A 25,495-nucleotide genomic window follows, 5' to 3' on the forward strand; every position below is an offset into this window, starting at 1 on the left:
TAGGAGGGGGAACAGGCAAACGTTGATCAAAATAACAATGCTTCTATATTCTTTAATGTACCCAAACTAGTGAAATGGACCCAAACTAGTGAAAACAGCAGATCTACAAGCTCAAAACGCATCACAAAACTGTGAGCTTGTAGATTGGCTATTTTCACAGCTTCTTAAACATTTGTTTTCTAATTTATGGAATTTATTAGATTTTTTGGGGAAACGTTTCTTGATTTGTATTCTTTTAAATAATAATCTTTAATAAACGTAGGAAACAAAAAAATAAAAGGGACCCATACAAATGTGTGAACGGCCCACGAACGGGTCCCAACCCAGTATTTGGGAACCAGTGGTCTAGAACTCTGGTTCTAGAACCCTAACGGGTTCATTTGGTTCCATGTGTACCCTGTCAGAGTTAAGGGGAGACCTTGAAATGTAAAAGTTTGAGAACCACTGGTCTAGAAGAGTCTGTCTGTCTGCGGGTAACCTTGCAAACCACTGGAGTAATGAGGGATAATATTTCTTGTGCACGCTGCCAGTACGCCAAGCACGTAAGGCTGTACAGTACGTCCACCAGTGTTGTTATCCTTTTTTCTCAACTGAAAACCCAAGGTGCTCTTCTTTAGTCTTCTAAAAACAGTAATTCAAATCCCCAAAGTTTAAAAAACTTTGGCTAAAACTGCTTTTAGCCAATGAGGTGACATCACGAGAATGCCGCTTCCTCATTGACTAAAGGTTCCCCCCTCTATATAGGCAACCACACTAAAAAAATGCTTATGGAGCTAGCAATTTAGGATTAGGAACCAAATGGCTTTTTTTGTCTTTCAGGACTGTAACTCAGAGTGTACAAATGGAACCAAATGTATGCTTTTTTCCACATATTGTGAACATATCTTCACATTTTCTGAATTGATAATAATATCAGATTGCTATCCCTTCATACTTTGACAAGACTGATGTCACCAACATGACATCAGAGATGCTAGGAGAAGCCCACCCTGGGCGAGGCATGCGCTGTGCGTTGTCTTAGCGGAAGTGCTGTGTTTAAGGGAAGTTACGTCATGGGGTGCCTAGGCTTTTCTCTTGGCAGATGAGTAAGCCTGGCTACGCGAGGTTAGGAGAAGCCACACCTTTATGTTAGACCTCATCTAGTTTTAACCCTACTGGTTCTGGTGACCCCATGGCCTTTCCTCTAGTGACAACCTTCAGCCAAAGATCCCAGTTGGGTGTAAAGGAGCACGCAGCATCTTTGCCTTTCAGAGTTTCAGAAAAACTAAATGAAACACATTTTAATCAGCCAAATTCTGGGAAATACTGGCCTTTTTGGATAGCCTACATACAAAAGAGGGCGTAAGTAAGTGTCTAAGTGCACTCCCTATAGCTATAGCCACATGTGTAGGCTACAGGAGGATACTGACACTGCATGAATAAGGAACATTGAGCTGAACCCTGAACAGAACACCGAAACATGTGAGTGACTTTTATTCTGCCTCTAGAAAGCTGGCTGAGCAGAAACACTCAGATGTCACATGATGATTCCACGTAACGTGGACTCAGATGACACAGAGGACAAAGGATGAGTCGCCGCATGTCTTCTGCAACACATTACTACTCTAGTAATACACATCATTTAATACACATGTAAGAATGTCTGTGATCATAAGAGCTTCTTTGTTTTTTGGTGTTTTGTCAAGAGATATTAACCCATTTAGGCCTAAAATTATTGGATGCTTTAACTATTAAAAAATAGCAGATATACTGCGAGCTTGTAGATCTGCTATTTTTGAAAAGTCGTGAAAATGTGTGAAAATCTTTGAATATACTCTATGTATTTTTGAAGCGAACGTCTGTAACTCAAATTTTGCTTCTGGGTGGTCCCTGGAACAAAATATTTTGAGATGGGGGTCCGTGGCCAAATAAATATCATTTTGGGGGTCCTTCACATGAAAAAGTTTGAGAACCACTGACATAGTAGTCTCTCAAGAACAGACTAACTGAGCTCCATTTAAGTGAAAAGGAGCTTTTCTTTGACGATGGCTGGCCAGATTGCTGACATAGAAACATACGTTTTTCAAAAAACCTTAGAAGGATTCAAAAGACACTTATAGAATCGGGTCAAAATTCTAATTTTCACGATAAAAAAAATTTAGCAGATATACAAGCTCTGAGCTTGTATATCTGCTATTTTTCAATAGTTAAAGCATACAATAATGATACACAATAATGTGTACCCGTTCTAAATGGGTCAAGTACATTAACGTACACATTTGACCTCTTCTGTAGATGAGTATATCTTGTTTCTGTAACTGCGAGTATAAGAGCCTTTTGTGTTGATGATTAACTGTTTTTAACAGATGACACCTTTAAAAGGTACAAAGCAATGCAGAGGAGGGGGTAAAACTGTGTAAAACGTGTAGAAATGTCCGGGAAAGCTCATTCGAATAGTCTTCTGTCTCTTGTAGATCAGTGATTCTCAACCTTTTTTTCATTTCAAGGACCCCCAGTCTGATACCAAAGATCCCAATTTGATACAATATTTTATCTCCGGGACCACAATCTACACTGTAAAATCCTCAGTTTGTTTAACCTAAAATTATTTAATGCTTTAGCTATTGTAAAATAGCATGATATACAAGCTCAGAGCTTGTAGATCTGCTATTTTTGAAAAATCGTGATTTCTTTGAATATATCTTTTTAAATTAAATTTGTAACTCAAATATTTGCTTCTGGGGGGTCCCTGGCCTGGCACAACATATTTTGAGATCCGCGGCCAAATGCATGTAATTTTTGGGGGGCCTTGACCTTAAAAAAAATAAAAATAATTCAAAGGTTCACGAATAAAAAAAAAAATTGCAGATCTCGCAGCTCACAGCGCAGCACTCGGCGCCGCGCTGTGAGCTTGTATATCTGCTATTTTTCCAATAGCTAAAGCATAAAATAATGGTTAAAGTGATTCAAATCTAACGCAACACAGATCCATTCGGTTCCAAACTACAGTATCAACCATTGTTTCGCGTTCATGAGACAATGTGAACGGTGTACAACTACTGTGTGTCTGTGCCCTCCCTGACATAGACAGATGGGAGCCATCAGATTCACCAGAGGAAGCAGTGCATAGCAGTGGTCCTCAACCTTTTCAGGCCGCGACCCCCAAAATAATCATATTTTAACTGGGGACCCCCAGTTAAAATATGAAATATGAATGGCGTTGCATTTAGTTTGACTCGATCCATACCATAGTGAAAATAGCCACAATTTTTGCCTCTAATATTTGACAATTTTACTAATGTTTGACCAGAGGTACTAAAAAGGTATTTAAAGTCCTTAAATTGTCACTTTAGAAATGTGCACATATCCTGTATACACTTATACTGTATGTTGGTCTGTTTACTGTTAGCTAAACATCTGGGGACCCCCCAAAATAATGTGGGGGCCCCTCTGGGGGTCCCGACCCACAGGTTGAGAACCACTGGAGTATAGAACGCTGTCAGAGGGGAACAGGCAGTGTTTACTTACTATGAGGTCGGTGAGGTAGTCTTTCTCATAAAGGTCCCCGTGCGCTTCCTCTTTGCCGTTGACTGACAGCGTATAGTTGTAGTACTGGGAGTTCCCTACCTGCAAGCAGCAAACCACAGATTGTGTTAACAGCATCAGAGCAACTAGCCTATATGTACACGCACGTGAGTCTGTGTTCAAGATTAGATTGTGTCTCATCTCATACGAGTGAAGTTCTTTGGTTTTGGTTCCTTGACACTGTAGCAGCATTAACAAACTAGAAAAGAAAATTTCTAAGAAATTTTAAGTGTGCCTGCAGCTCGCTAAGTCTGTGCAACCTTGTGTAGTGGTTGGTGTTAGCATTAGCGTTATTAACATTAGCATTTTTTGCATAAACTTTAACATTATTGTTCTTCATATGACACCACCCACATGTCTGTACGACAAACTGTTCACGAGAAAACGGGTCACTTCCTGTTTGGTGAGGGGCACTTCCTGTTTGGCGAAATAGGCCCCAATTAAGTTTAAGGACTCTTAATCTTGTCATTTGACGCAACCCGCGTGTCTGTATGACAAACGGTTCACGAGATCAAGGGTCACTTCCTGTTTGGTGAGGGGCACTTCCTGTTTGGCGAAATAGGCCCCAATTAAGGTCATGGACGATTAATGAATTAAAGCTGCAAGCAGCGATGACCGGGCCCTCGCAGCTCTACCCACGTCACAAGGCCAGCAGCCAATCAGAAACCAAACAGGAAGTCAGCCATTTCGACTAATTAGTGGCGTTTTGGCGCATTTTTGGCCGTTATCACGGGTCGCACATTAACGACAGTTTTTTGAGAAAAAATTGTTTTGTGAGAAAAAAAAAGTTTTTTGAGAAAAAAAAACGTTTTTTGAGGAAAAAAAAACGTTTTGAGGAAAAATTTTGAGGAAAAAAAAAATTTGAGAAAAAAATTTTTTTGAGAAAAAAAAATGTGAGAAAAAAAATTGAGAAAAAAAAATTGAGAAAAAAAAATTGAGAAAAAAAAAATTTGAGAAAAAAAAATTTGAGAAAAAAAAAATTTGAGAAAAAAAAAATTGAGAAAAAAAAAATTTGAGAAAAAAAAGACCAAAGTTGTGTGAGCATTTTACATTTTAAATGACGTTGCTAGGCAAAAGTATGGCAGAGTTATGTGGCGCCAAAGTTTCTGGGTTTTTTTCGGAGTCCCCCATTCAAAGTCAATGGAGTTTTTGGGCGTCGTTTTTTGCGAATTACATCGCAATCGTATCGCGGATCGGAAAGAAAAGTAATAGCACACCATTCCCGGCCGAGCCGCACATTTTGATGTATATATTGCGGGGGTGGCGTACATCGTGCGGCAGTTATTACGTGCCGAAGTTTCCCCCATTCTAAGTCAATGGGGTTTTTTGGTGTCGTTTTTTGCGAATTACGTCGCAATGGTAACGCGGATCGGAAAGAAAAGTAAAAGCACCCCATTCCCGGCCGAGCCGCACGTTTTGATGTATATATTGCGTCGGTGGTGTAAATCGTGCGGCAGTTATTACGTGCCGAAATTTGCAAGGAACTTAATTACTTAAGTATGGCGGATTACAATAAGTGTTTTGCCATTGCGTTGCATGGCAGGCACACTTAATGAACAAAAAGCGTAGCGGTTAAAGATAACAAATAGTGAAGTGAGAAATATTGTAGCAGGCTTTGAGTTGCTTGAATGTTGTGTGTATGGGTCCTTCTTTTAAATATTATAGCTATATATATTATATATAATATAGTGTGCAGTATAGCATGTCTCACCAGGGCATGCCACTGGTCCCAGCCAGGTGGAACGTGTTCAACACCTCCTGCCTCTTTCTTGCCGTACTGTTGGACAAAACATCAGCTTAGTAACATTCATCACAACAAAAGTCTTTCAATAGGAAGGTGTAAACAATCCAACAATACTTGCAAGATCCCCCCCAAAAACATACTGTAAAGCCCTTTGCACACAGGACAGTTGTGTTTCTTCCGTTTGCTGTATGAATAAAACGCATTGGATTTGGTGTGCAAGGCTGTGTGGAATCTGCGCTGCGGATCCCAAAAGGAGTCATAAAAGGAGTGATGAGTTTTTTTACCGCATGCGACAAGACGCATGAATCGAACTGGTTTCGATCGAGAGAAAAAACGCACGGCCGCAGCCACTCGTCGCACGGCTAATTCGGATCCGGTGTGCATGAGGTCATAGAGAATCATTGTTTTCTTTTGAAAAAATGAAATTGTCCATTTTATCCGTGCGGATAATCGCGCCTGTGTGCAAAGGGCTTCAATCTGCCACCCACTTGAGTTAGAACAACTTTTAAAACAAAGTTTCATATCTTTATAGTTATTAGTGCTTGGTCAGATCGCCGATGGCCCCACACAACTGGACCGTCTGCCTGTCAAGTAGGGATGTGATGATGATCGTTATTATCGTTTATAAAATAATAATAAATATAGCCGATCTACAAGCTCACAAACTACAAGCTGCCGCGTTGTGAGCTTGTAGATCGGCAATTTTTTGGCAAATGTTCCACCCCAGGATAATGGATGTTGGGGATATTTCGATGATCACGATAATATCGTAAATTTCTTTGGTCACAATAATCGTGTGAGAGGGAAAATAAATAAATAAATGAAATTAAATTTTCATATCGTCCCACCCTACTGGCAAGAGGAGATGGATTGTGTTTGCATGCTTGCTTATTAGGGATGGGTATCGTTCACCTTTGAATCGATACGATAGCTTTTTCGATACCTGGGAATCGATACGATACCCTTTTCGATACCATTTTCGATAGTTTAAATGTATTATTATTATAATTATTATTTGCCTTTTTCTATGGTTAGGTTATTAAGCCAGTTATTCAGCCATTTTCATGTCAAGTAGCCCTAGTAGTAGAGTAGTTGATGTGACTACTATTACTGTTATGGCTGCTATTGTATAATTAATTCTATTGTTTGTCTACAATAGAATATACACATACCGCACAGCGCACATGAACGCGCAGCATTCCACAGTAACGAGTGTAACCTACTAAAGCAGTCATTAAACTCTCAGTAGCCCAACTGTTACAGATGCGACCGACCAGGGGTGTGTTCAAGAGTATCGAAACGAGGTATCGTTCGTTTTTACGTGAAACGATACTCGATAGTATCAACGTCATGCGACCGAAACCATTAAAAGTATCGCAGACGATACCCATCCCTATTGCTTATATTACGTGGTGTATGAGTTCAGACCTGGTTGAGATACTTCCCAGCGAAGAAGGTCTGGTACTGCTGCTTGCTGAGGTAGAAGGGGAAGGCCACGGCCTCGGGTCCTTTCTGCCACAGAGGGCTGGAGCAGTTCCCAGACAGAGAGTTGTTCCTCACAGCGTGGTTGTGGGGGTACTGGCCCGTCAGGATGCTGCTTCTGCTGGGACAGCACAGCGGCGTGGACGTGAACTTTGGAGAGAACGAAACGGGAAAACAAGAAATGAATTAGGAGGCGAGAGGAACAAGGCGCTAACAACTTATTTTCTATCAATTACACATTCTATGAAGTCTTCATTTTTAAATTTTTGTCGCATTCCTAACTAAGCCAATAACTTGATGACTGACTTGCTGTGAGCTTGTAGATAAGCTATTGTTACTATTTTGTTGCTATTTTTAAAAGAGATTTCTCCAAGAACTATAACAAATTACTATACTGAACACATATTTCAAATATGGTATAGTCCAATGGGGCTTTTAAGCCGTGACATCATTTTGTAGTCAGACCTCCAAGCAGATTTATTATCAATATCTGTCCCTCGCTATTTCAACAGATCCGAGACAAAAATAACGACTAAAGTATAATTCTACCACTTTCCTTTCAACAACAAAGAGAAGAAAAATTAGTAAATAGTAAAAAGATTCACGGGCGCTGGGGCCTTTTGGCCCCAAAAGTTATCCTCTGCCTACAAAATGATGTCAGACTTAACAGCCCCATACAGTTTTTTGTTGTTGCTTTTTTACACATTTTTCCCCCAATTTAGACGTAACGCTAATTATTTCCTCCCTTAACACATTGTCTGTGTTGCATCCTACTGACTCACCTACCAGTGAGGAGCCCCAACCAAGAAGACACAGAGCCTTCGTCCTACTCCTCCAGCCTAACACTCCCAGCTGACAGGTGCCGGCCCCAGCGCGTAGGAATATGTAGAGCGACAATTATCATCCCCTCCCACCCGGCTTCCCTCCTTCGAACACCAGGGCCACTGGTGTCGGATGCACCGTAGTGGATTTGAACCCACAACGTCAGCGGTGGAGGGCAAGCACTTTACAGGGTTCCCACACATTTTTACCCAATTAATTTCCAAAACTTTTCCAGAATATTTAACCCAATTTCCAGGACTATATAACAATAATTCAGCTCAATAACGAGTCGCTTACTCCTATGCGCAATGCCCAAAGACAGGTAGTGTATGCCAGTGGTTATCAGACTTTTCAGGGCGTGACCCCCGAAATAATCATATTTGAACTGGGGACCCGGCACCCTGACGAGCACTAAGAGTTGAGGAATTTTGTATAACACGGTTTCATGGTGAAAATAGCCGATCTACATGCTCACAATCCTCGCAACGTGAGCATGTAGATCTTCTATTTTCACAATTTGGCCAAAGTTTAATTTGTCATTTCAGAGGTATTAACAAAATCAATAAGTTACCAAAGACAATGCATAGCTATTTCTTCCAGGACCTTCCAGGACCCTTGATCAATTCCAATACTTATTCCAGTACTGGAAAAATATTTTTCTAATTTCAAAATATTTCCAGGAATTTCATGACCGTGGGAACCCTGACTTTACCACTGCTCCACCCCAGTGCCCCTTCAAGTTCAATACACTCTGGGTGGCAGTGGCTCAGGCCAGGGGTAGAGTGGCCGTCTTAGAACACGGAGAGTTCCCAAAGGGTTCCCTGTTCGATCGCAGGCTCCCCCAGAGTTAGTGTGGAAGTGTCCTTGAGCAAGACTCTGAACCCCTGACTGCTCCTGATGCCTTCCATGGTTTCCTCTACCATCAGTGTATGAATGTGTGGGTGAATGGGTGAATCTCTGTTCAAGTGCCTTGGATAAAAGCGCTATATAAATATACCATTTACACTCAAGTGTGGTTTGTAGTTGTACTGCATCTGTAAAGTTACTTTACATTTATCAGACTAAAGGCAATCAGTATCTACTCACAGCGTTGGCGAATGTGACCCCAGCATCACCGATCAAAGCCTTGGTTTTCTTCATTGGAGTCTATGGAATGACAACACAGACAGACAGACATGAAAAATGGGTTTTGATTTTGATATACATCTAAAAATAAATACCTTCATTACACGCAGCTCTCAAAGAAAGCAGAGGCTAAAAGTTCACAACGGTATTTCTTTGTGTACCTTTGGGTTGCATATGTGAAGCAACAATCTAAAATATTTTCACTAATTACAATCTAAAATATTACAGGTAACCCTAGTTGTAAAAAAACAAAGTTGTCCTTTAATGTTACCTCTGGAAATTCGAAGAATAAGCAATGCACATCCAAAACAATACAATTCCAGGTGCTGGACAAATGGCCAGGACTTTAGAAGAGAACAATGATGTCTGCACACTGAAAGCTTCACAAGTGTTTCATTAGATTAGCATCGAGGTGGCGTTTCAAGCTCTTCCACAGCTCCCAAAACATCCTCTTTCTAAAAATCACATGAGAGGCAAACTATTAAGAAACAGCCTAAGGGCATTATTGCTAAACTGATGAATTGAATTCCCCCTCCACTATTTTTTCTTTCATTTGATACAGCCTGTATGCCTTTATAGAGTAGAGCAGGTGTAACACACATTGTATAGTGGGTTACGGATTATATTCACACATAGACACACACCATGCAGTTGTTGTAGATGTGTGCTTTTGCCAAATGATTATTCATATAATTATTGTGTCTTGGTAATGCAGTCTCATACCTGGCCACTGTGTGGTGCAGAAACCTTGTGAATGGTCTAATTATCACTAATTAGCAGAGACAGAGTGACCTGCAGTCCTGCACTGATCAAAGACTCAGCTAGTCAGTTCTCTAATCAAGCTGAGTCAGTACACCTGTGTAGGTTCAGACAGAGAAAAACTCATTCACTCACAGAGCAGATGAGAGGTGCACACAGTGCACACAGCACAGAGACAAGTGTTGTAATTCTTAAACATTTTATGAACATATACCATTGAGAAGCAAGGTAACTATCCCACTGTTATGGTTGCATTTAAGAGTAACAATTAAGTGGAAATTGCTTTGGTTTTGATGTGTGGAATTGTTTGATTTCTAGAAACCAGTGTGGAGTCACTGGGGCAGCCATTACTGTGTTTGTGCCCAGCCTGTTTCACAGAATCGGTGAGACTGTTCATTCTTTTTCAATTGAGGGATGATGTTTTGTTTCTTTTTGCACTTTTGAGTTACTTGTGAACACTCTGAAGAGTAATGGTTTACAAATGTTTGTTTTGAAGTATCGATTACAAAATGGAAGTAATCCATTTTGCCATGCCATGCATGAGTACTGTACAAGAGAGTACTGAATTCATGTGAAGATGCTTTTTGTTTAAAATACATTGGTTTAAAAAGAGTATGTACAAAGATTTAAAAATGCACAAAGTGTTGCCTACACTATTTCATTTATTATTTTCATGTGAAAAGAGAAGTTCATGTAATGCTATTTCATGGTTAAAAACTTTAAAAGCACAGACAGTAGATACTATGATACTGATGGGATTCCTCTGACCCTGTCTGGTGACAGGTCAGGTTTTTGTGTTGGATTGGATTTCTTTCCAGTGACCATTCCGATTGATGGCGAGCTTCCCAACCAGGATCTGGAGACCGAGCGAGTATTCCAAAATACTCTGACCACTGGACAGATCCTACTGCACTCTGCGGTGTGGTAGGCCTACCTCTGCAACTCCCCCACTCTCAGCTGCAGTAGCCCCAATTCCCCCTCTCTCTCCCTCATACGCATACACACATACACATACTCACCCTGGAACTTTGGAACTCTGAAACGTACCGTTTTGGAACTTTGATTCCCACCTGGAACTCACATATATACTGACATCGTAACCTTCGCGGTAACCATGGAACTCTGAGTCTGAACACTGAATACATATATACTGAAACTACACTACACTTACCTTACCTTTCCATCCCTCGAATTGGGTCATGTGACTGAGTGGTATATTATTTACCTTTTTGTGAAGGGTCGAGTTTGTATGTGATATTGTCCTATTTTGATTTTATTTGATTGAACTGGAACAGAACACTTGATTTGAAGGTTAAAGGAGAACTTTGACGTCAAGTTAAAAAGGGTGCACCCAATTAGATAAGACTGAACTTGAGAACTTAGTGGCCAAGCAATTGCTACAAAGTGTTGGTACCAATTTATGCGCATTTCCCCCATTGTATGTTTATATGTTTGTTTGTTTTTCAATATAAGAGTCGACTATCATTCAACATTTAACCCCTTGGTGTCTGCGTCTCATTTAAGCATTTCCCACAGCTCCAGCAGTCGAACCTAGTAGATAACTAGCCCAGATCACACTTTGGTGCCTTATAGGTGCTATAGCTACAACCCTGAAGTGTCACTCAACCCCTTGTGGCACAAGTAGGCGTTACAATTGGCGAGCTAGCCAGGAGCTGTGTTGGATGCTTATTTGACCATATATAGGTATTACTGATTTGCAACTGGTTTCACTCAAATACGGGTATCCAAACCAGGCAAAATGGAAATTGTGATGAAAGAGTCGATCAAAATTCCCAACTCGGTAATAGTTAGTGGACTAGTTGGGAACTCCACTGATCTTGAAGTCGGTACTTACCTTGAGCAATATGGTGAAATTAACCGATACCTCCCCATTGATGACAAAAATTCAGATTTTCACCAACACATGATAGTAGAATTCAAAACTGGCACTGCCATGGAAACACTAGAGCCACTGCTGCCGCTTAAGTTTGAAAGTCCTACTCGTGAGAATACAGTCTTTGAAATCCAGAGATTGGCAAGTGTTTTTGCGTTAAATGCCCGCGTCAACGCTACCAAAACCTACATGGAGGAGCTGCGTTCGATTGCCAGGCTGAGTGGCAATTCACTTGAACAACTGCTTAAAGAAGAGCTGGAGAATCTTAGGTTGTCTTCCACTCCTCTTAAAGGTTCTTCCGCTGATCAGAGCCAACCCCTTCTCACCGAACAACTTACACCTGATCCTTTGTCTCCGAGTTCACACCCTTCTGATCTTGCAGTCCCTGAATTCCCTCCTGATAACACAACTAAAAACCTGACCGATCCCCCTTCAGTGTCAGCTACACCAGCTGCGCCTCAGGACAGATTACCGCCCACAATTGATTTAAATCCTCCCAATGTGCAACGAGTGGTGGTGGAACATGTAGTTCGCAGTAGTGGCGCCTCGTCACACTTCACTACACCCACTAGGCTTCGTGCCTTTTCAGGGAAAATCCCTCGACCTAACACCGAAGCAGATTATGATACCTGGCGCGCAAGCGTTGAAGTCCTTATGAAAGATCCTTCCGTTTCTGACTTGCAGTGCACACACCGTATACTTGACAGCCTCCTTCCACCTGCAGCAGATTTAATCAAGCATCTAGGCCCGCAGGCTAAACCCTCTGCCTACCTTGAACTACTTGATTCTGCCTATGGAACGGTTGAAGATGGCGACGAACTCTATGCGAGATTCATGAGTACATTTATGAATCATGATGAAAAGCCATCCTCATTTCTACATAGATTGCATGTGTGTCTGAGCCTGACTATGCGGCGCGGTGGTGTGTCTGCACCAGAATTTGACAAACAACTCCTAAAGCAGTTCTGCCGTGGCTGCTGGGATAATTCCTTAATAACTGACCTCCAGCTTGGAAAAAGAAGGGATAATCCACCTTCTTTCCCAGAACTCTTACTAATGCTAAGAACAGAAGAAGACATACAGGCTGCGAAAGTCAGCCGTATGAGACAGCACTTGGGCACTGTCAAGCCTGCTCCTAGTATCACTAAGCAGCGCACTATGTCTCATCTACAAACAGCACAGGCCACTCCTGATTCTGGTCCTGTCACTGAATTTGAGATGCTGAAAAAACAAATGGCAGACCTCAGCGCCCAGCTGAGCAGCATGAAAAGTGAGAGCAATAAACTGAAACAACCGAAACAGGAGAAAGCTCAGTCTGCTGCAGCAACCGCTAAAACTGAGGCCCAACCTGTGAAAAATAAAGTTACCAAGAGATCTACCACCAAAACTAAAAGCATGCCACGCCCTTGGTATTGCTTTCAATGCGGTGAGGACGGTCACATCAAGTCTGCTTGTGACAACGAGTCAGATCCTTCCCTCGTAGCTGCCAAGAACAAGCAGTTAAAGGAAAAACAGTCCTTGTGGGAAACCACAAATGCCCCTGACAACGAGACCCATTTAAACTGACTGGTGCTCCCATCGAGGGACATATGGGAGCAACAGCAGAAAAATCCAGTCCCAGACCAAACAAACCTGAACTGAAGAGAGTTCAGGCTAAAGAACAGTCTGTAAAAATTCCAAAGGGCCTCATTGGGAATAAAACTACAGCCCAAGTGATTATTAAAGGAAATGACACCAACTGTCTTTTGGATACGGGGTCCCAAGTGACAACTATACCCCAGTCTTTCTATGAAAACCATCTTTCAGACCTGACTATCCATCCACTTAATGGTCTTCTTGATGTGGAGGGTGCCAATGGTGAATCAGTCCCCTACTTAGGCTATATAGAGCTCCCCATAACTTTCCCTAAAGACTTCGTAGGCTCTGATATTGAAATTCACACCTTGGCTCTGGTTATTCCCCACCTCCGCTCTGCAAGCCAAGAACAAGTTCTTATTGGCACTAACACCCTTGACGTGCTTTATGCTGATTTCTCTGCTGACCAGAACCTCTCTACTTTTCAGCCTTCAGCTTATGGCTACCGAGCCGTTCTTAAGATTCTCAGACTGCGTCAGGATATCTCCTGCAGTGATACCCTTGGCGGGGTGAAGATGCAAGGAAAGACCTGTGAGGTTGTCCTCGCAGGAAAGACCATTGTCCTGGAGGGAACAGTTAACATGCCCAATGCTCACACTGAGAAATATGTTATTCTGGAACAACCTTCAGCCTCTTCCTTACCTGGTGGCTTACTGGTTTCGACAAGCCTAGTAAGTTTGCCAGTGAAACAGCCCTGCCGGTTGCCTGTTGTGCTGAAAAATGAAACTGATCATGACATTGTCATACCACCCAGAACAGTACTGGCAGATGTCAATGCCGTAGTGCGAGTGCTTCACAAAGAACAGACGGTGAAACAACCAAACTCACCTGACATGCAGAAAGAGTCCATTCAATCTGAATTTGATTTCGGAGATTCCCCTTTACCTCCCGAATGGAAGGAACGAGCAACCAAAATGTTAAATTCGATGCCAGAAGTTTTCTCCCAACATGACCTGGATTTTGGTCAGACCAATAAGGTCAAACACCATATCAAGCTCAACGATGAAACACCGTTCAAGTACAGAGGTCGTCCCATACATCCACATGATGTGGATGCGGTGAGGAAACACCTTCAGGAACTTCTCGACTCAGGAGTGATACGAGAATCAGAATCCCCCTTTGCTTCCCCCATTGTAGTCGTAAGGAAGAAGAATGGTTCCGTTCGTCTTTGCATAGACTACAGGAAGCTAAACCTTCAAACCATCAAGGACGCGTATGCCCTTCCAAAGTTAGAGGATGCATTCTCTGCGCTGGTTGGGTCAAAGTGGTTCTCTGTTCTCGACTTGAAGTCGGGATATTACCAAATAGAAATGGAAGAATCCGACAAACAGAAGACAGCGTTTGTTTGCCCATTAGGATTTTGGGAATTCAACAGAATGCCCCAGGGAATCACTAATGCACCATCAACCTTCCAGCGACTTATGGAGAAGTGTATGGGAGACATGAACCTAAAGGAGGTTTTAGTGTTCATTGATGACCTGATCATTTTCTCTTCATCTTTAGAGGAACATGAGAAGCGCCTGAAGCATGTACTACAGCGACTGAAGGAATATGGATTGAAGCTGGCTCCAGAAAAATGTAAATTTTTCCAGACCTCAGTGAAATACCTTGGACATATAGTCTCGGAGCTCGGTGTGGAAACAGACTCAGAGAAGATCATGGCCTTAACAACGTGGCCTATCCCTACCAACCTGAAGGAACTTCGTTCTTTTCTAGGGTTCGCTGGATATTACAGAAGGTACATAAAGGGTTACTCGAACATCGTCAAGCCTCTTAACGAGCTAACCTCTGGATATCCACCGATTGGAAAGGGAAGAAAGAAACTCGACAAAGGCTCAAGCTCAGAGTACCACAACCCAAAGGAGTCCTTTGGTCAAAGGTGGACACCCCGTTGCCAGGAAGCCTTTGATCTGATAATCCAAAAACTGATATCAGCTCCAGTCTTGGGCTTTGCAGACTCTCAGCTTCCTTACATCCTCCATACTGATGCCAGCACAGTTGGCTTGGGGGCTGCATTGTACCAAGTCCAGGATGGCCAACCAAGAGTCATAGCTTTCGCAAGCCGAGGACTTTCAAAAAGTGAAACCAAGTACCCTGCGCATAAGCTTGAATTCTTGGCCCTCAAGTGGGCAGTCACTGATAAATTCTCTGACTACCTATATGGTACAGATTTCACGGTGGTGACTGACAGCAACCCCATGACTTATGTCCTAACATCGGCCAAACTCGATGCAACAAGTTACAGGTGGCTGTCTGCCCTCTCCACCTATTCCTTCCAACTCCAGTACAGAGCTGGCAAGCAAAACCTCGATGCCGACGCACTGTCTCGTCGCCCTCACGATACCCTAGAGGATGACCCGACATCACGAAAAGAGAGTGAAAGAATCCAGAAATTCACTGATTATCACCTAAGTGATACCGAACATTCACACGCTGTACCTCAAGATGTGGTCCAAGCCATATGTGACCGGCATACTGTCACCGTTACTGAAGGCAACGATGCCGAAATCCCTTGCCCCGGGGTAGCTCTAGTTGAGTCCCTTGCTCATCATTCTACAGCCATTCCAGACAGCTTCCAGGATGAACAAGTTGATGGTTTCCCTCTAATTCCCTCTCTTACGGAGGATGAGCTGAGAGAGAAGCAGAGATTGGATCCTGCAATCAATGAGGTGATTGTTCAGATTGAAACTGGTCAAACCCCACCTACCAGTCTCAGGGAAGAACTTCCAGAACTTCCCTTACTGCCACGTGAGCTGAACCGCCTGGAGCTGCGGAATGGAGTGCTGTATCGAAGGAGGCAAGATGGACCCGATATCATCTTCCAGCTAGTGCTTCCTGAGGAGCTGAGACCAGTAGCGCTTAAGAGCCTCCACAACGACATGGGTCACATGGGAGTCGAGCGGACAGTGGATCTGGTTAGAGCCAGATTTTACTGGCCGAAAATGTTCATGGCCATTGAAAACATGATCAGAACTTGTGAGCGGTGTGTTCTTCGCAAGTCTCTCCCCGAGAGAGCCGCTCCACTAATGAACATAAAGACCAGTAGACCTCTTGAACTGGTGTGTATGGACTACCTATCCTTGGAACCAGACCGGTCCAACACCAAAGATATATTAGTCATCACAGACCACTTCACTAAGTACGCGGTAGCGATACCGACTCCAAACCAGCGAGCGCGTACTGTAGCAAAGAGTCTGTGGGAGAACCTAATTGTCCATTATGGTTTTCCTGAGCGTTTACATAGTGATCAAGGTCCTGATTTCGAGTCTAAGACCATAAAAGAACTCTGTGAACTTACGGGCATGAAGAAGGTGCGGACTACACCATACCATCCCAGAGGGAACCCGGTTGAGAGATTCAACCGTACTCTCCTCCAAATGCTTGGAACACTAAGTCAACAGGATAAACAGCACTGGAAAGACTTTGTCAAACCTCTTGTACATGCTTACAATTGCACAAAAAACGAGGTGACAGGATTCTCTCCTTACGAATTAATGTTCGGGAGACAACCAAGGCTTCCAATCGACTTAGCTTTTGGTTTACCCACCAATACCAGTGGAAAGTCTCATTCCCAGTATGTCAGTGACTTAAAGAGCCGTTTGGAAGAGAGTTACAGGATTGCAACCTCTAACGCCCAGAAGAATGCTGACCGCAACAAGACCCGATTTGATAAACGAGTCACAGAGTCAACCCTGGATGTGGGTGATAGAGTTCTTGTCCGTAATGTGAAGCTGCGTGGAAAGCACAAACTAGCAAACAGGTGGGAGGATGATGTCTATGTTGTCATCAAGAAAGCTGGAGAAATGCCGGTCTACACGGTCAAGCCCGAGGGTAAGGATCGACCTGTACGCACCTTGCATCGTGACCTGTTGCTCCCTTGTGGCTTTCTGTCCACAACTGCTATGGATGAACCTGTCAGTCAACCTGCTGTCAGGAAACCAAGGACAAGACAGAATATTGATGTTGAAAGTGAAGAGGAAGAGGAATCTGACTCGGAGAGTCTACCTACCAGGGTTGTATATCCTGTTCAGGCCCAAGAACCTGACATATTCTTCACAGTCCAAGATACTCGCAAGTTGAGAAACCCTCCTTGTGTGTCCAACCAATCACGTGAACCTGATGTGACATCTCCTGATGTTCCTGCTCTTTCAGCAGTTGAATCTCCTGAAGAGGACACAGATGGAAACCTACTTGAATATAATGAACCTGTAATGGAAACCCTACCCGAACATGTCAACTTACCTGATGAGGACTCATCCGAAAGTGATGATTCAACTGGACCAGACCCCTTACCTGAAAATGACTTGGAGGACATTGACAAAGGGACCTGTCCAGAAGAAGAGACCCCTCCGGACACATGTCTACAACCACCTGAGGAAGCGTCCCTCACTGTAAATGAGCCTTCCCCAGTGTTGTCAGATGTGCAAGAAGAGGAAACATCTGAAAAAGAAGTAACTACACCTGAGCCGTCCAGTTCAGTACAGACACAGAATGAACCACCCCAAGATACTGATACCTCTCTCCGTCGCTCTCTGAGACCACGCGAGATGCCTGAGAGACTTCAATATTCTAGTTTGGGAAATCCCTTATTGTTTGTCGTGAACTCCCTCTTCCAAGGCCTAAGTGAGGCATTTGCAAGTTCCATGCAAACGTCATCATCTGAATGCACAGGGACGTGCATATCGTCAAGAGGGGAGGGTGTAACACACATTGTATAGTGGGTTACGGATTATATTCACACATAGACACACACCATGCAGTTGTTGTAGATGTGTGCTTTTGCCAAATGATTATTCATATAATTATTGTGTCTTGGTAATGCAGTCTCATACCTGGCCACTGTGTGGTGCAGAAACCTTGTGAATGGTCTAATTATCACTAATTAGCAGAGACAGAGTGACCTGCAGTCCTGCACTGATCAAAGACTCAGCTAGTCAGTTCTCTAATCAAGCTGAGTCAGTACACCTGTGTAGGTTCAGACAGAGAAAAACTCATTCACTCACAGAGCAGATGAGAGGTGCACACAGTGCACACAGCACAGAGACAAGTGTTGTAATTCTTAAACATTTTATGAACATATACCATTGAGAAGCAAGGTAACTATCCCACTGTTATGGTTGCATTTAAGAGTAACAATTAAGTGGAAATTGCTTTGGTTTTGATGTGTGGAATTGTTTGATTTCTAGAAACCAGTGTGGAGTCACTGGGGCAGCCATTACTGTGTTTGTGCCCAGCCTGTTTCACAGAATCGGTGAGACTGTTCATTCTTTTTCAATTGAGGGATGATGTTTTGTTTCTTTTTGCACTTTTGAGTTACTTGTGAACACTCTGAAGAGTAATGGTTTACAAATGTTTGTTTTGAAGTATCGATTACAAAATGGAAGTAATCCATTTTGCCATGCCATGCATGAGTACTGTACAAGAGAGTACTGAATTCATGTGAAGATGCTTTTTGTTTAAAATACATTGGTTTAAAAAGAGTATGTACAAAGATTTAAAAATGCACAAAGTGTTGCCTACACTATTTCATTTATTATTTTCATGTGAAAAGAGAAGTTCATGTAATGCTATTTCATGGTTAAAAACTTTAAAAGCACAGACAGTAGATACTATGATACTGATGGGATTCCTCTGACCCTGTCTGGTGACAGGTCAGGTTTTTGTGTTGGATTGGATTTCTTTCCAGTGACCATTCCGATTGATGGCGAGCTTCCCAACCAGGATCTGGAGACCGAGCGAGTATTCCAAAATACTCTGACCACTGGACAGATCCTACTGCACTCTGCGGTGTGGTAGGCCTACCTCTGCAACTCCCCCACTCTCAGCTGCAGTAGCCCCAATTCCCCCTCTCTCTCCCTCATACGCATACACACATACACATACTCACCCTGGAACTTTGGAACTCTGAAACGTACCGTTTTGGAACTTTGATTCCCACCTGGAACTCACATATATACTGACATCGTAACCTTCGCGGTAACCATGGAACTCTGAGTCTGAACACTGAATACATATATACTGAAACTACACTACACTTACCTTACCTTTCCATCCCTCGAATTGGGTCATGTGACTGAGTGGTATATTATTTACCTTTTTGTGAAGGGTCGAGTTTGTATGTGATATTGTCCTATTTTGATTTTATTTGATTGAACTGGAACAGAACACTTGATTTGAAGGTTAAAGGAGAACTTTGACGTCAAGTTAAAAAGGGTGCACCCAATTAGATAAGACTGAACTTGAGAACTTAGTGGCCAAGCAATTGCTACAAAGTGTTGGTACCAATTTATGCGCATTTCCCCCATTGTATGTTTATATGTTTGTTTGTTTTTCAATATAAGAGTCGACTATCATTCAACATTTAACCCCTTGGTGTCTGCGTCTCATTTAAGCATTTCCCACAGCTCCAGCAGTCGAACCTAGTAGATAACTAGCCCAGATCACACTTTGGTGCCTTATAGGTGCTATAGCTACAACCCTGAAGTGTCACTCAACCCCTTGTGGCACAAGTAGGCGTTACACAGGGGTTTTCAAAGTGGGCGACGGGGCACCCTGGGGTGCCGTAAGATCATTTGATAATATTTGGAATTTATTTGGATTTTGGACACTTGAAAAATATTTAGTATCATTTTAAACTTGAAGTACAAAGTTATTTTCAGTCACTTCTAACCAAAATGGCTATTATCTCAACGGTTTCCTCGCAACATAATCACTAAAATATCGTCACTGTTGGGCAGAAACCTCGTATCTCCAAGTTTCAAATGTGTACGTCTTTTGCTAAAGCAAAGCCCTGCTTCATCATACAAGAGGCGTTGTGTGTTTGTAGATTGGCTGTTTTCACTAGTTTAGTACATTTTATAGATGATAAATACAAAACGAACGGTTTTGGACATACAAGGTTTCCACCCCACAACGACGATATGCTATAAATATAAGGTGCTGGGAGTGAACATTATAATGTAGGGGTGCCTCGGATTAAAAACATATTGATGGGGTGCCCCGAGACAAAAACGTTTGGGAACCCCTGGAGTAGAGCAGCAAAGTCAATGGCTGGAGTGAATGATAAATACACAGCAACGTCCTTCATTTTCAATGTATCTTTTAGTAACGACCTTGATGAAGAGGAGGAGAAGAAGAGACATCCATCTAGGCCTGTCACAATTATTACATAATCGCCTAATCATTGTAGATCGTATATTTCCACTATAAATGCATAAAGAATAAAGTTATTAAACATGACAATCATTCCTTTGTATATTTAGGTAATTAGGTTGTCATATCGGCCCTGTGCAATGCCAAACAGAAATGTAACTTTTATTCACATGCTCCAGTGTTCAGCGAATCGCAATTATTTGTGTGACAGCCCTAACATCCACCTCGTGCAAACACACACCCTCACAAGTCACACACACACACACACACACACACACACACACACACACACACACACACACACACACACACACACACACACACACACACACACACACACACACACACACACACACACACACACACAAGTCATCATCCAGTGTGATGACACCGACGTCACTGTGTTGCTCTCTCTCCCGTATTATGCAACATTCCGCATGGCTCGGCTTCTGCCCTAAAAATGTACAAAGGCCATATAACCGTGTACAGGCAAGGAGAGCTTTGTGTGCCTAACAACAATACACCCTGCCAAACTCTGGGGGAAAACTGGTGCCAGTGTGTTCTCCAGCTTATAATGCCCTGCCATGGGCATGGATAGGGATGGGACGATAATCGTTATCGTTTATATTGATAAAAAAACACTCACAATAATCGTATTGTGGCGATTTAATTTATCATGAAATTATCCTCCGTCATGCACTGGGATCAATTCACCTTTTATTTGCTGAGCTGTATATTATCCGGTACCATTTAACCCTCTATAATTGGACGTGGAAATAATGTACTTGATACAGTCTTTTTTTCTCTCTACCAAATCTCTTTGGCCAAAAAGATTGCCGATCTATAAGCTCACAACGCGGCGTTGTGAGGTTGTAGATCGCCTATTTTTTTGGATAATGGATGTTGTGGATATTTTGATTATCGCGATGATCTCATAATTTGCTATTATTTTGGTCATAATAACGTGACATTTTTTCTAACGTCCCACCCCTAGCCCTGGCCTGTGATAGGATGAGTAGCAGCCTCTCTCTCTCTCTCTCTCTCTCTCTCTCTCTCTCTCTCTCTCTCTCTCTCTCTCTCTTCAAAGAAGGAAAAACTGCTTTCACAAAACTTCAGAAGCACTTACTGCAGGAGGAAGTGAAAAAGGTCTGTTTGGTTAGACAACAAAATCTTGTGAAGTCACCGCCTCAGTAGTCAAAGAGGATTACACACTCATCTTGTGCAGCCACAAGAAGAGAGAATGAGAAAGGGCCGGGGTTGAGTGGAGGAGGTACTGCATGTACTGGCAAACCACAGACATTCCTGCCTCTCACCTGCTCAACCAAAGATTCATTTATTAGAGCCATGTGCCAAACGGCTGTTTGGTGCAACAGTCATCACAAAGACAGAGCTTTTTTGACTGGAGTGAGTCATGTCATGTGGGGGAAGAGAGACTGCTGCGGTTGACAAAGAGTCATGAAACCATTGATTGACTGTCTGTACACCATCACACGTGTGATCTACAACACTCTCTCTCTACTCTTGTTAAAGTAGTAGTTCACCCCCAAAATGACTTTTTTTCAATTGATTAGTCACGCCATGGAGTCTTGAGTTCAATGATATTTTTTGTATTTGTCACATTCCTAAGACAAAAAAAAGTATTATAGTAAATTTACCCCCATTGTTTCTGGATGGGGACCCAAATGCATTTGTGTGAGAATCAATGGGGGCAAATTTACTTGACCCTTGACCCTAAATTTACCCCCATTGATTCTGATCCAAATGCATGTGCACTACAACAAAACAATACTTGTTTTTTTCTCGCCCTGAACTGGGAACCAAAGTCGGCCGTCACTAGTATTCCACAGGTTGGAGGATGCAGATGTGATGCTGTAACTGCCATTGACGATTGAATTTCCCACACTTGGGCAGGTCACATCCGACACATTGCCTGCTAGGCCTGGAATCTGAATTAGAGAGCCCAGGCGGGCTCTCTAACCATTCAGCTATGCTACCCCCAATTCAAAATGGGGAAATCCCCCCTGTCAGGTGAAAAGAAGCAACTTGGACTACTCATGCATAGAAGGAAGCATGAGGTCAGTCCGTTGTCTCCCCAGGCGCGGCAGAGGGAGAGCAGAGCCCAGGATTACATAGGCAATTGGCACTGGGTTAAAAAATGGGTTACAAAAATCGTGGGATAAAAATTTGAAAAAAAAGGGGGGGAAATGGAAAAGCCTAATCTACATTAGTTATGGAAAAACTATTGCTGTAAAAGTGTTAACATACTCTACCATACAGAGTGGTTATAAATTAACATAAGTTCCTGTATTGCAGTTTGAAATGAACACCGTTAACAACACTGAACACTTTTACTGTGAAGGCATGGATGGCAACAGGTTAACTGACAACACTGGACACTTTCACTGTGAAGGGAAGGCATGGATGGCAACAGGTCCAACCAGTTTGTAGTAGAACACAGTGGGAAGCACTGTAAAAATGCCCTAAATGTGTCCATTTGTAACTCTGTGAGGCTGTACGAATGTCACCAAATTTGGTGACAATGGATTCATTGAGCTAGAGCCTGACTGCTGGCTCAGAGGATAAATTGAATCTTGGTCAAAATTCAACATTTGACATGATCTAAATGTCTCAATAGAAGAGCAGGGAGACAAAATAATTATATTGTATTAACATACTCTACCATACAAATTGTATAAGTCTACCATACAGATTGGACACAATTACGTTTCATTCATAAACTAGAACAGCACTATGTCGAGATGCCAACTTGCGTCTTGTCCACAAGTAGGCCATACATAGCCTACTTGTGTGCCAGCAGAGCGCGCCATGAGGTGCGCTCACCACTGGCATCACCAGGAATGCTGGTCCCTCATTGGCTGTTAATGATGGCGTTGCCAGAAATGCTGGTCCCTGATTTGGCTACAGGCTTAAACACACGCGGCTACCGGCTACCTACCTACCTACCTACACAGCCAAACACAGTACTTGGGCGCTCTGCTGGGGCAGGTAATACAAAGTTATGTGGCGGAGAGAGTCGCAGGCTCGCAGCCCCAGCCCGAAGCCTCAAAAGTCTAGTATCTGCTCTCGTTCCATAGGGATGTCCCTTTGGAGTGATGGTTAAGATATTGTACTTTCACGCGGGAGACCCGGGTTCAAAGCCGGGTGGGGAGGTTCGGATCACCTCCGTTACAGTTACATAGTGCCACTTTAAATTAACCCTGATGATTTTTTTTACTAAAGCAAAGGAACACAGCGCATTATAGTAAAACCCTGTTAATTTACCAATTTATGTTAAACCTGAGACTCCACAAATGTCATTAAATGAACACTAGAACAGTGGTTCTCAAAGTGTGGTCTGGGAACTCGAGGGGTGTTCTAAATTGACCCACACAGTATACATGTATAAGTCTGTAACTCTGACAGTAAACAAATGGAACCAAATGGACCCTAATGGGTCCATTTTGTTCCATTTGTATACTGTCAAATTTAAGATGGGTCCAGGCGTCCAGCGCCCTTGAATTGAGTACAAAAGGACCCCAATGTAAACAAGCCATTGTGCTTTCTTGGGTTTAAATCATATTATTAGATGTACTGTGCTTTTCCTATTCCTAAGTATTAAATCAATCAATGAAATTTAAAAGTCTGATAAATCAGACCCAAATCACCCCTCGCTCTTGTCTTGACTCACCATTCCCCCAAGCTGGACGTCCTGGTCGTCGGCCAGGATGAGGACGATGTTGCTAGGTTTCTTCTGCTGACCCTCGCTGCACCTGACCATGCACGAGACCAGGACCAGGAGGATGCACCATGTCCATGATCTGAGGAGGCTGAACCTCCCTGCCGTGGTTCTGCTGCTGCTGCAAAGACAGACAGATACAGTAGATATACCTTTATTATCCCAAGGGGGAAGATCAGTCACCAGTTGATTATTCACACCATGGAGACTTGATTTCAATATTATTTATTTGTATTTGTCGCATTCCTAAGACAAAACAAGTAAATTTACCCCCATTGATTCTGGATGGGGACCCAAATGCATGGGCCTGCGTTCAATGGGGGTACATTTACTTGACCCTAAATTTAACCCCATTGATTCTCACCCAAATGCATGTTGTGGGTCCCCATCCAGGCCCATGCATTTGGGTCCCGTTCCAGAATCAATGGGGGTAAATTTACTATATCATTCATTTATTTATTTTGTCTTAGGAATGCCACAAATACAAAAATATATTATTAAGTCTCCAAGGGGTGAGTAATCAATAGGAAAAAAAAGCATTTTGGGGGTGAACTACTCCTTTAAGGTTACAAAGTCACAAGGAAGTATGAAAAAGAAAAAAAGTACTGTTGTGTACAGCCATAGAGTTGTGTACAGCGGAGAAAAAAACAAGGAAGAAGAAACAACAATAACAGAGCAATGGTAAGGAATAAAAACAAAAGGAAATAAACATAAAGTGTCGAGAACTGGCAATGCAAGATAAGTGGCACAACTCACAACATAACACAAATAGTACTTATAGTACTACTGTACTTATCAATATAGTGCCACACAAGAAAAAGTGACCCTGATCAAATAAAGCAGTGGTTCTCAAAGTGAATTCCAGGGACACTGTGGGTTCCTTTATGGGGGTCTAAATTGATCCTTACAAGTCTGTAACATTGAACCTTCAAATGTCAAAGTCTGAGAACGTGAGAACCACTGAGATTATAGTGTCCATAACAGTCACTGCTACACAAGTGTCTCAAATGACATAATAATACTTAAATACTACTTACAGATTCTGCTGATGTCCTGTCCACTGTGGTTGATGATGATGGTGTTGTCGGTTAATCTTGTCATTATGAAGCCCATGTGTTGTGCTGGTGTGTGGGCTTGCCATTAGGCCATCAGAGAGACTACAGTAAAGCTACTGTCGTCTGTCTTTGTGCCTGTGTGTGTGTCTGTATCTTTCTGTCTGTGTCTGCGTCGGTATCTTTCGTTTCCTTGTCAGGAGGAACATCAATGTTCTTTCTAGAGAAGAGAGAGTATAGCAAAGCAGCAGCAGGACACAGACAGGACACTCTGCACTGCCTGTGGTTGTTGTGGTGCAATTCAAAGTTTGAGGAAGTAGAGTGGTGTGTGTGTGTGTGCGCTGCGTGCTGCCGTGCTGCAGGTCATATGACCACTACTTCTTTATGTTTTGTTGTTCTTCCTCAGACCATAAGGAGGCGCAGTTGTGCATGATGATTTTTTTTAAACTAGCCTAGTGTTTTTTCTAGCCTGGTAAAAAAAACAGACGGCACAACACCACCCCCTAGCGGTGGTGAAAGAAGATGGCCCG

General features: G+C 42.7%; 1 protein-coding gene across 2 annotated transcripts in view; it reads right to left on the minus strand.

Annotated features, from left to right (window-relative positions):
• Positions 1-25,272, minus strand: part of gnsb (glucosamine (N-acetyl)-6-sulfatase (Sanfilippo disease IIID), b) — a 41,372-nt gene extending 16,100 nt beyond the window's left edge. For both annotated transcript variants that reach the window (XR_013962742.1, XM_080742587.1), the window contains exons 1-6: positions 24,951-25,272; positions 23,866-24,034; positions 8,699-8,758; positions 6,737-6,940; positions 5,276-5,341; positions 3,508-3,606 (exon numbers count right to left, since the gene is read on the minus strand). Coding sequence is in view for 1 of the 2 variants with exons in the window: in XM_080742587.1 (XP_080598713.1) it covers positions 3,508-3,606; positions 5,276-5,341; positions 6,737-6,940; positions 8,699-8,758; positions 23,866-24,034; positions 24,951-25,054 (702 nt within the window). In the remaining variant the exon portion in view is untranslated. The remainder of the gene's footprint in view (positions 1-3,507; positions 3,607-5,275; positions 5,342-6,736; positions 6,941-8,698; positions 8,759-23,865; positions 24,035-24,950) is intronic.
• Positions 25,273-25,495: the final 223 nt, after the last annotated feature.

The sequence above is a fragment of the Nannobrachium achirus genome, assembly GCF_963921795.1.
Source record: "Nannobrachium achirus genome assembly, chromosome: 15".
Classification (NCBI taxonomy): Eukaryota; Metazoa; Chordata; class Actinopteri; order Myctophiformes; family Myctophidae; genus Nannobrachium; species Nannobrachium achirus.